At 42.4% G+C, this 17,356-nt stretch overlaps 1 protein-coding gene across 6 annotated transcripts in view; it reads left to right on the top strand.

Annotated features, from left to right (window-relative positions):
- Nucleotides 1–13,712, top strand: part of EBF1 (EBF transcription factor 1) — a 403,345-nt gene extending 389,633 nt beyond the window's left edge. For 3 of the 6 annotated variants that reach the window (XM_058440090.1, XM_032158509.2, XM_032158508.2), the window contains exons 15-17: nucleotides 1,462–1,656; nucleotides 2,000–2,068; nucleotides 10,504–12,884. In XM_058440090.1, coding sequence (XP_058296073.1) covers nucleotides 1,462–1,656; nucleotides 2,000–2,067 — 263 coding nt within the window. In that variant the 3' untranslated portion in view covers nucleotide 2,068; nucleotides 10,504–12,884. Of the gene's footprint in view, nucleotides 1–1,461; nucleotides 1,657–1,999; nucleotides 2,069–10,503 lie in introns of all 6 variants that reach the window. The other 3 variants (XM_058440091.1, XM_032158511.2, XM_032158510.2) reach the window with 1 other exon arrangement.
- Nucleotides 13,713–17,356: the final 3,644 nt, after the last annotated feature.

Raw genomic sequence — 17,356 nt, 5'->3', positions numbered from 1 at the left:
TAGTGCCTTGGACTGATTAGAAGGGGTCATTTTCCCCTGATGGCAATTGTTGCCTATGACCAATTGGATTCCCACTTTCCAAAGGATAAGGCCACCCAAACAGCTCCTTGGACTCTGGTGGGCTCATGGGAACGAGGCTTTTCCCCCTGGAGATCTGTTTCCTTTGCAGGGTAGCTTAGCAGAAAGAGCTCGGAATTTGGGCGTGATTCCTTGCTTCAGCGCATTCTAGCTATGGCCCTTAGAAAGTAGCCTAGTAGCTAGTCCCAGCTTGCTTCACTTCCTCGGTTGTTTAAAAAAAAAAAAAAAAAAAATGTGATAGGCCTTGACTTAAGGTTGCATTGCCCATGACAAGATGAAAAAGACGTGAAGATTCTTGTGAATGGTAAAACAATATCTGATGTTTTATTAAGTTGTGTGAAAAAATAATAAAATAGAAGAAATATCTAGGATACATACTTTCCTGTAGGAAATGGAGGAAATAGAAAGCGAGTGTGTGAAAATATTAGTCTTGACTTAGCGTATGTGAAATCTCTGTCTCCTAAAGTAACTGAGAGATTATTAGCCTGGAACAAAAGATGAGAGGCCAGGCCAAGAGGATCATGGTCGGTAGAGAATGTACATCTACCGAGCTCTTTCATATCCCCAAGCTGCTAGGTTTTCTCTGAGTTGCCAGAGTTTTCCCATCATTGGTTATCTGCATCCCTACTACTACCAAACTGTGAGTATTTATGTAAGGCTCTGATCCTACTGCTTATTAATTCCCAAACATTCATGTATATCCCATGGCAGATATAAAGAATTTGGAACTTGCAGAGTTCCACATTTTTCACAAATGCTGCATGTGGCAGTCTGGTGGCCATCCTCTCAAGCTGGCTTCTTCCTGTTCTCCCTACCCCAGCCCCTTTCCTAGAACCTTGGTTTAGGCTCTACCTGGGATGCATCCCCTGACACCTCTTCTATGAAGTCTTCTCTGATTTCCCTTCCCTGCCTACACTGAGATGGCTATGTTCACCTTTGTCACTGTTTTGTGCCACTCTCTCCCTCATAAGAGGGTGTTGCACTTTTGTTTCCTGGCCTGGAGTACTCTGAGGATGGTGGCTCTGTGTTCTGCCCCATAAAGGCACTCGGCGCATTTGGATTGGTGAGTGCCTTGGGCTGATGACCAGGGGTCATTTTCCCTTAATGGCAATTGCTGCTGATGACCCCAGTGCCTAGCACACTGCCTGGTACACAGTGGCCCCACAATAAACACATAAAAGATCCCCAGTAATGAAAGGTAGCACGTGCTAAGTTCTGTATAGTGAAAGTGGATGAGAGCCTGCGAATTCAGGGAAGGTTTGTGCTGGAAGCATCATCTGAGCAGAGCAGAGCAAGGTGGCTGGGTGACGGATAGATCTGAGCTTCTTTGCTTCAGGATGCCATGAGAGGCACTGATTTCTCCTTTCTCATTGCCCCTCTCAGTAGTGCCATCCAGCCCCACCATGGCCTCCTCCACAAGCCTCCCCTCCAACTGCAGCAGCTCCTCGGGCATCTTCTCCTTCTCACCAGCCAACATGGTCTCAGCCGTGAAACAGAAGAGTGCTTTCGCACCAGTCGTCAGACCCCAGACCTCCCCACCTCCCACCTGCACCAGCACCAACGGGAACAGCCTGCAAGGTAAGCCCCAGGCCCCACCTGCCAATCCAGATTCAATGCCCTGACTTCACCCTCCCAGGGCCTGAAGCAGATGCATCACCATTGCTGGAGGGGATCAGCCTTGGGCCCTGCCTGATTCTCTCTGCCCTCATCTCTTCTGTTCCTTTGTATTTGCTCTCTTCAGCCCTGGCCCTTGGCCCTTGGCCATACTCATCTCTCCTCTGCTGGAGATGCTCAAGAAGTCCTCTTTCCAACTTCAGCAATTCTTCTCAGGCCCGGGATTTGCTTGGGAATACTGTTTCTACTGACTAACAGCATCATTTCTCTTTTCTCCTCTTTCATTCCCTGTGGTCGCCATTGTCAGATCAGTCTTTTGTGGACTCTAGCAAGTTCTCCAGTGCAGGGTCTCTCCCGGGACTGGCCTTCTCCTGAAGTAGGTCACTCAACCTTCCCTTCCTGTTGCCTGTGTCAGAGTGAACGTGTGCGGGGCTGATAACAGGGAGGGGGTGAGCCATAACTTGATCAGAGCCCTGAGGTTAGATCATCATAGACCAAAGACCAAAGACTGCCTACTGGGATTAAGAAACCCCAGAACACCACTAGAGTATTCTGATTCATACTAAAATTGTTCAATCGCTTTCTCACCATTGCATGTGGAAAATAAAATAGTTGCTAAGAGTTGAGATGACCTTTTCATTAAGAATAAAAGGTTACCCACCTTTTAAAACTGAGCACACCATTTCTTACATTTTTCTTATGAGCTCAGCACTGGGTTGTGTGTCATATGTTGAGACCTGCACAACCTCATTCATTGCCCCCAGCATGATCGTGTGGTAGGTACTCATATCTCCTACTTGACAGATGAGAAAACTAAAGGTTAGAGAGGTTATGAAATTGCCTGACTTTTAACAGCTGATACATGGCACAAGCTGGCTTCAAACTCAGACTCAAATATTCATCTCCTAAATACTGTATTACTCAGAGGTGCTAAAAGAGACATAGCCAGGGTTCCTAAGGCAGCTGGTAGGGAGATAAGATTAATAAACTAGTCAACCACCATTTATTGAGCACTGAACACTGTACCTGGAGCTGTCCTATGCATGCAGCAGATTTTATACCATTTAATCCTCACATCTTCCTAAAGTATGAGGGCCATTATGGTCTTCATTGTGCAAATGATAAAATGGAAGCTTAAAGAGGGTAAATACCTGACCACAGACATAGTCAGTTAAACGGTGGAGATGAATGTAAGCCCCATCAGAGTCTGTGCCCTTAAGCCCAGCTATACAGTTTCCCACAGTGTCTTCCCTTGGTGGCTGGCACCTCACTGACGGAGGTCAGCCTGGAACTGAGGGAGGGGTGAGGAAGGCAGTGCACATGTCTGGGATGTCTCAGCCCTGTTTCTTATGTACAAGTACATGCATATTTATACTTGTCTACACATACTGTTTGCTGGATGCTTTACATTCTGATGAGCATATAGTGATTCTCCTGAAGACCGTATGATGTTAGCACTAGTCCCATTGTAGAGATGGGAAACTTGAGGCTCAATTTGATACAGGTCACATGGCTAGTAAATAGTACAGCTAAACTGGAACCCAAGCCATGTGACCCCAGAGCCTGAGCATCCGATCACATTGTGTTTCTGCCTCCAGAAGGACTCTTCAAAATACTCCTCAGCCCTGCTTGCAAATCTGCCCAGCACAGCCAGACTCATTGCCCCAGAGAGCACGCCACTCTTCCCCACTCTAACATACAGTGGCAAATCCATCTTCTTAGAGGAAAGAGGAAAAAAAGCATGCCTGTGCAACTACCTTTCAGGCAATATTACTCATGATAGAAAATGCCCACCTCCACAAAGTAGAGCCACTCATTCCTGCAAATCTCATTCTCTTTCAGCTAAAAATAATGCTTTGTCACCCTCAGTACACCTCCAGCTGGCAAACTAGGGATATAAAGCTTAAGCGAACATAACTTATAATAGGTTTAAATAATGATCATACATATGGAAAGCAGAAATTTACCATTCTGGAGCTGCCAATCTCAGCCCTTGCTAAACATAGATTTGACATCAGAAACAAGATATGATGGGCTTTATAATCAGCAGTTGAGGGGAAGCACTGGAGAAGAAAAGGCCCCCGCTGTTGGAAGGTCAGTGGCTATATCACAGGCCAACAGTGACAGAAGTGGGCAGCTCCCAGGAGGCCCAATGTCTTCTCATGCCCTATGGTCCTAGGAAGGAGCAGGAAGTGGTTGGAAACAGGGGCTGGGCCCAGATCTTATGACTTCCTGGGTTTCGGGAGATCTGGTTATCACCTGAAAGCCAGGATCTGGATGAGGGTACGTGCGTGTTTAAGTAATGATGAAATGGCTTCAGGACAGGGATATATACAAAGTTTGTGCATTTGTCCTCCCAGGGATTTTCTAACTCAATTCTTACCCAATTACAGATCCCAAAAGTACGGAGACTGTCCCCATTTCTCTGAATAACTGCTGAGTCTATGCCTCTCTGTCACCTTTCCTAACACAGGGCCACAGTGTGGGAGGTTTGAGGTCTGACTTGTGGGAGGTTTGAGGTCTGACTCAGGGACACACCTTGTGCTGGATTCACTGTTGTGGACGACACTGCCCTTTCCTTCTGATTGAACAAATGTCAAGGAGACTTTTTTGGATTTTCCCCTATCCCATGCCCTGACTATTGAGCATGATGAAACAACTATAAAAAGAATAGACTGGGCGCGGTGGCTCACACCTCTAAGTCTCAGCACTTTGGGAGGCCGAGGCGGGCGAATCACCTGAGGTCAGGTCTTTGAGACCAGCCTGGCCAACATGGCAAAACCTTGTCTCTACTAAAAATACAAAAATTAGCCGGGCCTGGCGGTGCGGCCTGTACGTTCCAGCTACTAGGGTGATTGAGGGAGGAGAATCACTTGAACCTGGGAGACAGGTTGCAGTGAGCTGAGATCGTGCCACTGCACTCCAGAGCAAGACTATGTCAAAAAGAAAGACAGAAAGAGAGAAAATGGTTTTTGTTTTGCTCATACTGTCATATACCAAATATCCCCACTTTTGAGTTGTCAGTGATGGACATACGAATGGAGAAATTAAAGTCAAATTAATGTAAACATCTCACTTTAAGCTCTTCTTTCTGCCCACTGCACCCCCAGGTGCTGTGCTGGCAGGTGGGGCCCACACTCTGGGACTTGCCTCTTTACCCTCTGTACACAATCTCCAGCAGGGCAAAGAGGACCCAGCCTTAGGTGGGCACCAGTTTTTCAGGGCACTCTTGCTTGAGCCACAGAAGTTTTCCCTGAGAAAGGTGACATTCAGAGAATTACTTCATCTTTAACTTTCCAAACTATTTCTACCATAAAAAAAAAAAAAATGGATGTAGGCAGGTTATGGAATTGGTGTAAGGATCCCTGAAGTGTTTTATTCCACCTTTTTCCTTTTCAATGTTACAGTAGCACCTACTTCATTGGGACCCACCTAGTTCAGAATTCTGATCATTGACAGGTTAGGTGACTAGGAAGACTTGGTTAAGCAAATTGCCCAGGGAAACGAGATTAGAGGTGCCACATTTAGGCCATTTAAGTGTTTTCAAGGCCTATTTACCTCCAACTACCACTCTGTTAACTGTACATGGTTCTGTTTTTTAAAGCCGACTCCTGAAAGACCTCTTCCCCAGCAGCGCTCCCTTAGTCTCCTCTGGTTACTACACGTGTGTTTATTCCCCAAGAACTAAGCACAGCCATGTCACATGGTGGTGATAATGGCGAACACAGCCACCGACTAGGAGGGCTTATTCCCAGCCTGGCTCCCAACCACCCTTAAGGTAGCTTGTCTATTGTCCCTGTTATACAGATGCGGAAACTGAGACTGAAGCTAAGTCGGCTTGTCCCCATTTATTTACACAACTAGCAAACAAGGGAGCCTGGGCTTTAAGCCCAGACAGATTGACTGGGCTATGTTAAGGCCCTATGCTATATTACATTTCTATATTCAAGTCACTAGGTTAGGCCCATGAGGGCTACAAAATCCTGCCCTCAAAATCTTTCCCTGTATTAGGGGAGACATGACACCAAAGTAAATAAGGAAGATCTGTCTGGGAGAGGCTGGGCACCCAGCTGTGGAAGTACAGAGGAACAAAAGATGAAGGAGAATTAAGAACAAGCTCAAGGAGGAACAAGTGGGATTCAGGCCCAGGGAGATGGGGGCAAGGGGCGCTTTCAGCAGAAAGACTGAGGACAACCTTAGCCAAGAAGCAGAGGCAGACATGTCCTGGATAACATGCGGTGACCAGTAGGATTCACAGATTCTATCATGATTCCAGCTGGCTTTCTCTCCCAGGTAGATAAAATGTTTGAAAAAGTTACCATATATCTGAGGGTTTTTTTTTTTTTTTTTGGAAAAGCAACTCTAGTCTCAACTTCCGGAGCCTCACAAAATGTCCTGTTAAAAAATAAAAATATGGTAGTCAAAAAAATTTAGAATGTGGTGCTCCCTGGATCACTATCTTGGAGATCCACAATTAAAGTCTCTGGGGCATCCTGCAGTTAAATAAAAATGACTATTTCATTTAGTTTGGCAAACTTGTTTGCCTACAGAGTCCTTTTCTGCATGTTAAGAACATTTAACGTCATAAGAAAAACTTTGGAAAAGGCAACTATATTTTGGATATAAAGAGAAAAATGCAGAGATACCTCTTTCTACTCTTACGCAGGTGAAGTAATTGATAAATTCTGGTCCCAGATACTTAAGTGTGTCTGTTTTCCAGAGCCAAAGACTTGAGTCACCAACTATGCTCAGTCTTTGTCCATGGAGATGTCCTCTCCCTTCTCCTGAAGCTTATGCTGCTTAGAGCTTGGGTTTCAGGCAATTTAGGCCTCAGAGGACTTCATTATTCAAGACAGAGGCATCCCCAAGAAGGCTGTTACATGCCATTGGAACCCCCGCTGATGTAGTGATTCCAAACCTTAGCCATGTCCTGGACAGTCTATGCATGAAAAATTAAAAACAAAAAGGCCAGAATAATTTCACAAAAATAGCATCCATATACCGATGTTTTTCTTTTCCACCTTGCTGAAGCTCAGGCTGGCTCTTCTCAACCCTAGATATCATGCAGCCCAGGACCAAATCCTATGGAATCGTCATTTTTTCCACGCACATATTCAGTTGGTGCAAGATTTACCCACTCACTTAACCCCTGTTCCTGATTAGCTCATAATTCTTTTTTTTTTTTTTTTTTTTTTTTTTTGAGAAGGAGTCTCCCTCTGTAGCCCAGGCTGGAGTGCAGTGGTGCGATCTTAGCTCACTGCAAGCTCCGCCTCCCAGGTTCATGCCATTCTCCAGCCTCAGCCTTCTGAGTGATTAGCTCATAATTCTTACACATGTAAGAATTGGTGGTTTGGGGAAGACCACATTCCACCCTCTCACTCCAAACCCTCCCAGCTCTGCAGAACTTTGTTTTGTCTTTGTTTTTATCAAAAATATGGAAACAGTAATGAAAAATGCATTGCCTCTCAAAGCAATAGTTTTCTGAGCTTCCGTCAGAGAACATGATCATCCAGCTGCTGGGGAAAATGGCAGAGCCACCATGGTCTTGTGATGTCTCGGCACGTGGTGCTGAGAGGGTGGTATCCTCATGGGAATCTTTATGCACTCCACTTGGGCAAGTTAGCATGCCAGTGGCATTTCTGGAACATTCCAAGCTCCAGACACCCATCCCTCTCACCCACATAATGAATCTTCAGATTGCAGCACAGATATAAGAAAAACAACTCCTAAAACTCAAGATCTTCAGGCAGTTGTGCAGTGGAGTTTCTCTATTAAAAGGGCCTCTTTGGAGGCTCAGAGGCCACAGGCAGGGATCTTTTCCCATAATTTACTCAACAGCAAGGGTTCTGCCCTTGGAGTTTAGGAAGTCATGATTGGGATTTAGAGAACAGTAATGCTTTGATGTCACATGCAAAATTCTGGGTGTAGGCAACATGGGCCTTAGAATGTTCCAGAAATGCTGTGGCATGCTGTCTTGCCCAAGTGGGGTACATGAAGATTCACCATGAGGATACTCAGCACTGTGTGCCAAGACATCACAACCTCTTTTGAAGAGAGGTTCCATAGCTCCCATTAGACTCAGAGAAGGCTGTGGGCTAATGAAGGCGAGGTAGGAAAGTAGGAGTGGGCCAAACCCACCCCCTAGACCCATATATTTGTTTTTAATTTCAATTTTGTGCTATCATGTATAAACTTGGCTATTTCATTTTTTAAAAAAAACAAAATCTACATCTCCAGCTTCTCTTGAAATATTTGAGAAGATCAGTGGCTGTGAGCAGGCATTCCTGCCCAGTGGCATTTGGTGGGAGCTGAGTCATTGCCCAGGCATGCCCTTGGCATCATCACCTCCATCTCACCCACCCAGGGGATTCGCTCACTCCTGTTCGCAGCCTGGGCTCTTGGAGTGCTGGAGTTTGTAGCCCCAATGGTCCAAAGTAAAAAGCGCTGTTAGCTATGAACTGGCACATCAGTTAGCTTTGCTTTAGAACTTTTAATGTGGCCCTAAGTGGAGGCTTAATCTAGTTGATCTAACACACTATTTGGGTACCAAAAGCCTGCTTAGATTTTTTTTTTTTTTTTTTTTTAATTCCGGCCATTCAAATGGGATGTTTTCACAGCCCAGCTGATAAATGTTGGCTGGACCCACCAACCAAATTAGCTTTTTCCTTTGCTTTGAATCATATTGATATTGCCTGAGTTGTGTGACTATACTATAGGGAACTTCTCTTTAATGCCAGGCACACAGAATAGATTTTGGTGGAAAGCAAAAGTAGACTTGCACCTTTTGCCACAGACTTAAAACTCCCGCTGTCTTTAATAAAGGTACCTAGACCCACCTCCAGCCCGGATGAAAAGATCCTTCGGGAGGCAGAGCCATGCTGGGCTGTCACACAGCAAAGAACCCCCTGCACCTCCTTGCCTTTGGAGTGATAGCATCTTGAATTCTCCAGTTAAGGCTTGGATTGAAATACTGAGCTCCTGGTTTCAGTCAAACCTAGGGCTCACTTGAATCTTAGGGGGACTGCATTTCCAACTGATCCCAAGTCTTTGGGGGTTTAAGTTGGTCTGCATTTGGCAAAAGACAACTTCCTGTTTCTAAGAAAAAAAGGCTTATGAGGGCTTATGGAAAGGACTCCAGGAGCTTTTGGGCTGCAAAAAGGCTCTTGCAAAACAACATTTGGATGATTTACGTGTAAATGAATCAGAAACATGTGGATTGAATTTCCTTGTGAATACAGATGGGTTTAAAAATTAACGGAAAAAGTGTTTGGCAAAATACTTTTTGGGTTTCATTTTAATTGAATCTAAAATGCCAGGGGTGGGGGTGGGGAAGCGGGAGGAACGTGGGGGTCTTGGGGCTAAGACCCCAGGGTGGCCTCCCTGTGTCCACTTGCAGGATTTGTGGTACTGGGGTTCGCTTTTTTTTTTTTTTTTTTAAAGTCACATTCTTCCAGAATAGTAAACGAATAGTAAACGAAGAGGGCCACTTCCTAGACGCAGTCATCACTGACAAGAACATTAATTTACATTTAGATTTGCCATAAAAAGAAAGCAATGACTCTCTCTGCCTGACAAGACACTCAACTGTCATTGGGAGCCAAAGATGGCTGCCCCTTGCTTGTAATGTCAGCATCTCTTTCACCTTGACATGTTTCAAAGTTGTCACCCTGTTTTAATTTTCTTAGTTATCCTTTTATTCTTCCCAGCAATCACACAAAGTGTGCCACATGGGATGGTGCCTATTTGACATAAGAGCAAATACAACTCAGAGAAGTTAAGCAATTAACACAAGGTCGCACAGCTAGTTTAGTAGCAGAAGTGATGGGTTAAAAATCCCAGCAGCTAACCTCTATCAGGTCCTCACTAGGAGCTGAACCCAGGCTAAGCACTTTGCATATGTCATTTTATTCACCTCTCCAATAACCCTAAGTGTTGCTGTGATTGTAGCTACAGAAGCTGAGCTTCACAGCAGAAAAGCCAGAGGTGGGACTCAGGCCTATCTGACTCTGTGTTCTCTAAATACCACTATCTGCGACCTCCTAGCTTTGAACGCTTTCAACAATCTTTGGTTACCTCAAACAGCCTTCTTTTTTTCCCAGGATCTCACTCCAGCTTTCCCAGGCTACAGTTTTCTAGGAAATATGGTCAGATCATTCCTGAAACGTTGAGTGAAGCCGCGATATGGAAGACATTCTGCAGTTTCATGCAAACCTGTCTTCTCCTCCCAGCTATGCTTTCTCCCAACTTTATGTTCCCAGTGAACAAGGCCTGCTGTAGCTGGCATTTCCTTCTCCTAGCTTAAGGACCTAAGCAAAGGCACTCACGATTTCTGCTCTGTGGCTTAGTTTTTGTGCTAATACAGAGGATAGGGAGAGCCATGTTTTTTGTAGAAATTGCTTGCAGTTCGGATGGACCTCTTCTTTATATTTTGGATGTGAAGTGGAGGGAAAAAAGAGTGACAAAGTGAAAATTCTCACTATTTTGCAAGGCTCGAAGCTGCAACTTCCCCAGTGGTATTCAAACTATGCAACTTTCCAGTTATGCCTTAAAATTGAAATCAGATTTGGAGGGATGTTTAGGATATTTTGTTCTGTTAAAGACACATACCCATGCTGATTTATTATAATTTTTAATAAAGCACATGTATATTTTATAATGAAAACTCATTCCAGAGAAGATGAGAGCAAATTTGTGGTTAATATTCAAACAAGATAGTCGTGCGTGGGTGGTTTTTTTTTTAATCTTTATTATTTTTCTCAGTGAGAAGTTTGGACGCAAAAAAACCATTGACTTCTGTCTTCTCTTTCATAGCGATATCTGGCATGATTGTTCCTCCTATGTGAAAGAATTGCCTTGAAGAATTGTATTAATGAAGAGGTTGGATTCTGCTACAGAGAGTAATCTGATACAAGTCCCAGAGTGGAACTTTTAACTCAGGCCTTTTTAAGAGGAATCACAATAACTGCAGATTTTTAAACAAACAAAATCACCGACCTTGCAAATACTGAAATTGGAAGAGGGATCTGCAAGTGCAGGGTGTTGGTTAAAGTTGTACCTCCCAAGTATTTGGGGGATATATTTATTCTGTATTGACAAAAGCAAATCCACTTTTTCTTTTTCTTTTTTTTTAAAGCTTAATTCTGCAATCATTTGTCTTTTATAAACCGTAAAGCTCTATACAAGGGACACTATAAATAAGACTCCATGTTTTAATTTATGATGTTTTTAAAGCTGTGTAAAGGAAGAATGAAGTGGTGATATTTACAAAAAGGTAAAAAAAAAAAAAAGAAAAAAGAAAAAAAAAAAAAAAAGCTTGTATGGGACAGAATAGGAATGCCAGTTAGATTTTTTAGAAAAACTAAGGGTCGGCTTTTGCGCCTTAAAGCATATCAAATGGTAGTTAGCTCAGACAGTGCATTTTCAATATCTAACTTAACATGCCACCCCTTAGCAGTGCAAGCTTATTTATCTCTTTTGTATTATTGTCTTAAGTAACTGTGTAAATAAATGCAGCCTGGAAAGTTAAAACGCGATGTAAGTGATCACATTTTTCCCTCTACTCGAAAATCCAGTGCCTCTAGACAGATTGTTAAAACTGCATATTTAAATCTGATCTCATTCTCTCCTTTTACTTAAGTCAGTTTCTTCTGAAGCCGATGGCCTCTCGAGAGCTTGGTGGCACACGTACTGTGTGAGAATCTCCTTTGAGACTTCATGGAACAGGGTCCAGGCACAGAATTCCACACTCTGCCCTCCAGTTAACAAGCCAAAACCTCACGTACGCTCCCCCATTTGCAAGTTTAAAGTTTACTCGTCCTAAATGCTGACTTCATACCTATCTTCCAAAAGTTGATAAAAGCAACGTGGCAGGTATTTTCGATTTTCCCATTCAAGATACTGCCTCTATCAGTCGACCCTTACCATTTGTAACATAATAGATTAAAACAACAGGTTAAGTGCTTTGGAATTAAGAGTTAAAGGGAACCCGGGGTGGGGAAAGGAAAAGAAGGTTGAGACCTCCAAAACATAGTTTTCTGTTCTATGGGAATTTTTGCTCTCATTATCTGGGAAGTGTTCTTAAAAATAAGAATTAATAGCAAAGATGCAGCAAAGCTCTGAGGATGCATTTGCCTGATATTTTTTTCTTTGCTCTTGTGTTTTTGTATGTAGTTATAAATACTGTAGATTTTTTTTTGTGATTTTTTGCCAAAGTTCTTGTTCTATTTATACATTTTAATGTCTTAAGACATTTTTTCAATATCACAAAAAGATTTTACTGCATATTTTGCAAAGAAAAAAAGCTCACTACCTTTAGCTTGCACATACTTGCAAAGTTAATTAAAAGGCTTTTTGTTTTAAAGGGGATTTTGTAAAATATCCATATAAATAATGTATTTATCTTTCAAATTTGTACATTGCTTTTCCCTTCTTCCTCTTCCTTCCACCCCCAATTTATTTTATTGTGTATGTTTGCTATGTGAAAAGTGCGTATTTGTTTGGTCACCTACACTTGTATTAGCTGTTTCAATGTGATTTTTAAACATTTCATTTATAGTTATTTTTAGTATTGTTATAAACCATGCTTCAGTTTTTTTAATTTCCACCCAAAAGTCATTGTCTATTTTTGTATTATTTGTAAGTTAAGAAGTTTTTTCCAATATATGGCAAAAAAAAATAGTAGCATATTATTCTTGTAGTATTTAGTTCAGTAGATTAAAAAAAAATGTATCCTTTGCTTTGGAAGCTTACAAAACAACCCTAATGCTGTTTTACTCTATTAATATGCATGGGATCTCTCCCTTTGGAGTGACGCATTTTGTGCATTAAATTCTAGGGAGAAACTTCATAGAAATCAATGAACATACTTTCTTTCTTAAGTCTGCTTGTATATTTTCTCTGTCTTTCACATAAATATAAACCAGCAGATTGGATGCCTTAACAATGCAAATCATATTCATTTCACTTGTACATTGTAACTGTGCACCAGAACTGTCAGTCATCACTAACATTCTAAGAAAAAAGAAAAAGAAAAAAAGAAAAAAAAAAAAGAAATCGAAAAGCACAAAAGAACTGTTTTGTTACCTTAAGACAATGTAACTTTTTCTAGTAGAGCAAGAAATCATTTACAACAATGCTGCAACTGTGCATGCCCCCATATGGATTTTGCAATGGTTTTCACTAGACTGTCAAGAGTGCGATTTTTATGGGTTGGGGTGGGTGGGGGAGGGGAGTTGTGGGAGGGTAAGGGAGGGAGGAAAGCTGTTTTTCATGGTGAGAAATAATAATGATGACTAATAATAATAAAAAAACTGGAAAATGTAAGCAAGGTGGACGCATTGCTTCTCGGTACTCAGAAAGGTTATCTGAATTTGCGTGGTAAGCGCTGGCCTGAAGATGTACACAAGTTAAAGCCATATTTTGTCTGGTGAGCCCCTTAACTGTTTCTGAAGGAATGAACGGTGAGCCGGGAAGGTGTCCGGCTTAGACCTTGACAACAGACGCTACCCATTTGTCAGCCATGTGCAGTGGTTAGAACTCTTCTTGAAAGTCCAAAGAGCCTTTAAAATGTGTATAATTTGTGTTTCGTTGCTTCTATTTCTATTGATTAGATGAAAAGACATTCTGGCCCTCTGATCCTCTTTCTTCTCCACAAAAGTTGTTTTACAAATAAAAGATGTTCCCCTAAATACAGAATATGGCTTTAAGAAGAAAATGAAATGAAGAATTAAATTAAGAGTTGAGTGTTGGGGGAAAAATAGAGCTTCTGGATGACTGGATTGCATAACATTGCCCTGGCCTCACATTGTACTAGGATGCAGCTTAAATGAAGTCATCTCTAAATCTACTAACCTTTCACCTTCTTATCAAAACTTTTTCAATAGACACACACTGTACAGTTCAATTGTTAGAGAACCTAACTACTGTAGAGATTGTTATAATTTTTTTTTTTTGCAAAAATTCAAGCTGTAAAAACTTTTCAACTTTCACAATATTTAATTAAAGTTACTTCCTGTCTGTGATGGCATCTCCTAGTTGTGTATTCATTTCTCTATTTCAGATGAGCCAAAGTCCAACATCATAATGTAAAAGGTCTGTGTTTGCAATGACTCAGATCAGTCTTGATAACCAGTGAAAAGGAATTGGGGTAGTGCTGGGACACCCTCTTTCTAATGTAGGTCCTTGGGGATTTGCTAATCTGGGATGCAAATTGAACACACGCAGCGTACTGCTGCCCTCTGCCGGCGATAGCTGGACGTGCACATGCCCACACTGGTCCACAGAGGAGCCAAGAGCCCCCAACAAATTCAGCAGCCAAGCCCTGAGATCCTCTTGCGTGATTGAATTGTGAATCCAGGAAGTGGCCATTCTAGAACCCCTATCCCTCGTGCTACAAGTCTGAACCAACCTTTTTTCACACACAGCTGCTAATTAATCCCAGCGAGCCTTCTGGTCAACTAATTATGTGCCCTGGCTCATTGAGGAGGAGGTAGGTGTGAACTGAGCCTTCTGTGATCAATATTTTTTAACCCCACATGAATAAGATACTTTTCCTGTTGGACAGGAGTGAAACATTCCACAAATACCAGATAGGTACCTACTCATGTAAAATTGCTTCACTTTAAATTCCATCATAATCATGAGTCTTTCTAAATGCACACTCAATGATTTTCCTACTTTTACAGTTATTGAACATGATGAGGTTAATGATACTTGTAAAATGCCTCAAAAACTCAGCAAATAGGCTGTAGACCAACAGAAACTTGATGGCCAGAGGTGATTGATAGGATGGCTGCAACACAGTCACATGTGGTGGGCACTGTTTCGGCTTTGGAATATAGCCCGATTTGAGTAATGAAAGAGTGTGATATATAAGTTAGAGAAGCTGCCATCATTTTTAAAGAAATAGAACTCTTGCTGAAAAGTGTGGCCATTCAATATATGTTTCTATTGAATTCTGTGTTTGATATAGTTTCCTGTATTAGATGCAGAAGATAAAGATTGAACAAGAGGCCCCTCTCCTCAGGATGCACACCATCTCAGAAAAGACACACTTATATTCAAATTATGCTAGAATGGTTGGCCAGGCTGAGACAGGTGTGCCATAATGCTCCACAGAGCACAGCTGACGTCCGCACCTCTGATACGCTGGCCTCTACGATCTTTAAGGGCTACCTCTTGAAAGTTCTCATTCACTCAGTCATTCATTTATTCATTCATGCCTGTAAACTTTGTGCGTTTCCTATGCCTCTGGTACTAGGCGAGACATGGTGGATACATCGGTGGGCCATGGTGACGTTATACCCACTTGGAGCTCATCCTTGAGTGGGGCAAATGAACGTTAAGCAACCACTCAAGTGCCTGTAACAAACTAATCGTGGTAATGAAGAAAATGTCTAGAATGCTCTGAAAGTACATTGCAGCAGGATCTGATTTAACCTGAAGTGCCGGGAAAGGCTCTAGAGAAAGTAACATTTGAGCTGAGGTATAAAAGCTCAGCAGGAGCTAACCAGGTGGGCCTGGCCCCTTAGGCAGAGGAAAGGAGGGAGGTGTCTAAGAACACTGAGCTTTGGAGCACATATGGTACATTTAGGAACAGAAAAACTATGTGAGTGGAGTGTGCAGATGTGCACAATGAGACTGTGGGGCTTGGGAGTTCAATTCAGAACATGTCCTGAGCACCTACCACGTGCCTGGTACTGTACTAGCTGCCAGGTACACTAAGCAAATGGGCCATAGTTCCTGCCTGTAGGGCCTATGGCGAGGCTCATAAACTCACCGCCCCGTATTTGTTCATAGGGGCTATGCTGGTTAAAAAGTCAGGGGGTGGGCCGGGCATGGTGGCTCACGCCTGTACTCCCAGCACTTAGGGAGGCCGAGGAGGGCAGATCATGAGGTCAGGAGATTGAGACCATCTTGGCTAACATGGTGAAACGTCATCTCTACTAAAAATACAAAAAAAATTAGCTGGGCGTGGTGGTGGGCACCTATAGTCCCAGCTACTGGGGAGGCTGAGGCAGGAGAATGGAGTGAACCGGTAGGAGGAGCTTGCAGTGAGCCGAGATTGTGCCCAAAAAAAACAAACAAAAACAAAAAACAAAAATTGAGGGGGTAAACTAGGGATAAAAACAACCAGACAGGGAGTGGGAGGGCTGGGGCCACTGGCAAGTGCATGCTCTGTCCAAAGTGAGAATCCCACTTGCTCCAGGCAACTGCTCCCATGTGAGAATGTGGACCCAGTGTTGCCCATCTTTCATTTCTCAAGAATGCCAGATATGTTACTAGATTATTAAAAATTTGGCATAAAACTTTCATTTTAAAAATGTTGGCAACTTATCTAAAAACAGTGTTTTAAAAACAGTCTTGGCCAAACAAAGTCCAGAATCCCCTAGAGTGTCAGTTTGAGACTTCTGACCAAAAGATAAGTTACGAACGGTGATGTTCACACAGCCTGATTTGAAAGTCATAATGATATGTTCTTTCCGTGGAGATCAAGGAAGACTGCAAAGAAGAGGATACTCCAGTGGTGTTCTATAGGATAAGAGTTCTCCAAACACATAAGGGAAAGTAGGTAATGGAAGGCACTGGTCAATGCCCTGGCAGCTGACTTTATGAGAAAAAAAACATTATTACCATAAATCCAAATAAGAATATGGAAAATTGGAATCATGTGCTTGTGAAAAAAAAATCCCGTCTTCTGAAGTAGCCGTATTCAATGCACAAGTATAGGTCAGCTTTTAAAAACAACAACTGTTTGCCTTGCAGAAAGACCCTTATGAATGAATCCTTTTTTAAGTACACTTTCAGGGAAGTGGACCCTTTCCAACACACTATGCTCAAAGCTACAGCTGCCCTAGCATGCTCCAAAATCATCTTATCATCAAGAATTTTGCTCCTGAGATTATCTCCTCCCTCTCCAGCACCATCACATTCTCTTTCCTCAATGTTACATTCAGACCAGCTTACAAATGTGATCTCATTGAGGAAAAAATCATTTGACCTCACTTTGCTTGTAAGCTAGCCACAGTCCTCCTGCTCCTGTTACTAGCAAATCTCAAAAGAGTTGTCTATGTCTGCTATCTTCTCTTCTTCATTTATACTTTTTCATTATTTATATTACAATATATGTTTATTGTAATGATGAAGAGTGAAGAGTCTTCCACGTTGTCAACAAGGGATCTCAATTTATATTTTAGAAGTATCATCTTGGTTGCTACAAAAAGAACAAATTGGAGGGAGACAGAGGGAAAATAGAGGACATTAGGAGGCCATTGCAGTCATCCAAGCAAGGAATGAACAGCTTGGACTAGGAGAAGAAAAAGGAGGAAAATAGAGAGGATTAAAAAATATTTAGGCAATAGAACCATCAGGATTTGGTGACTGATTCAATGTTGGGATTAAGGGAGATGAAAAGGTCAAGATAAAGCTCAGTTTTGTGACTGCTGGTAAAGAAATGATTGATGTCTGTGTTTGGGCTGTTTCCTCGCTCTGGAGCGCAATAAAGAAGTCCCTTCCTCGATTTGCCTTTGCTTCCCTTCCCTCTTCCAAATATGATTCTCTTCTCCAGGGGCTTCTGTATTTACATTAGGAATGAAATTCAGTTTCCGGAGCTGGAAACACTTTGTTACTTTTTTTTTTTTTTTTTTTTTAACTTAAGCACCAAGCA

Source organism: Hylobates moloch, unplaced genomic scaffold (genome assembly GCF_009828535.3).
Source record: "Hylobates moloch isolate HMO894 unplaced genomic scaffold, HMol_V3 SCAFFOLD_6, whole genome shotgun sequence".
NCBI classification, from domain to species: Eukaryota; Metazoa; Chordata; class Mammalia; order Primates; family Hylobatidae; genus Hylobates; species Hylobates moloch.
This window is presented reverse-complemented; position numbering and strand designations above follow the sequence as displayed.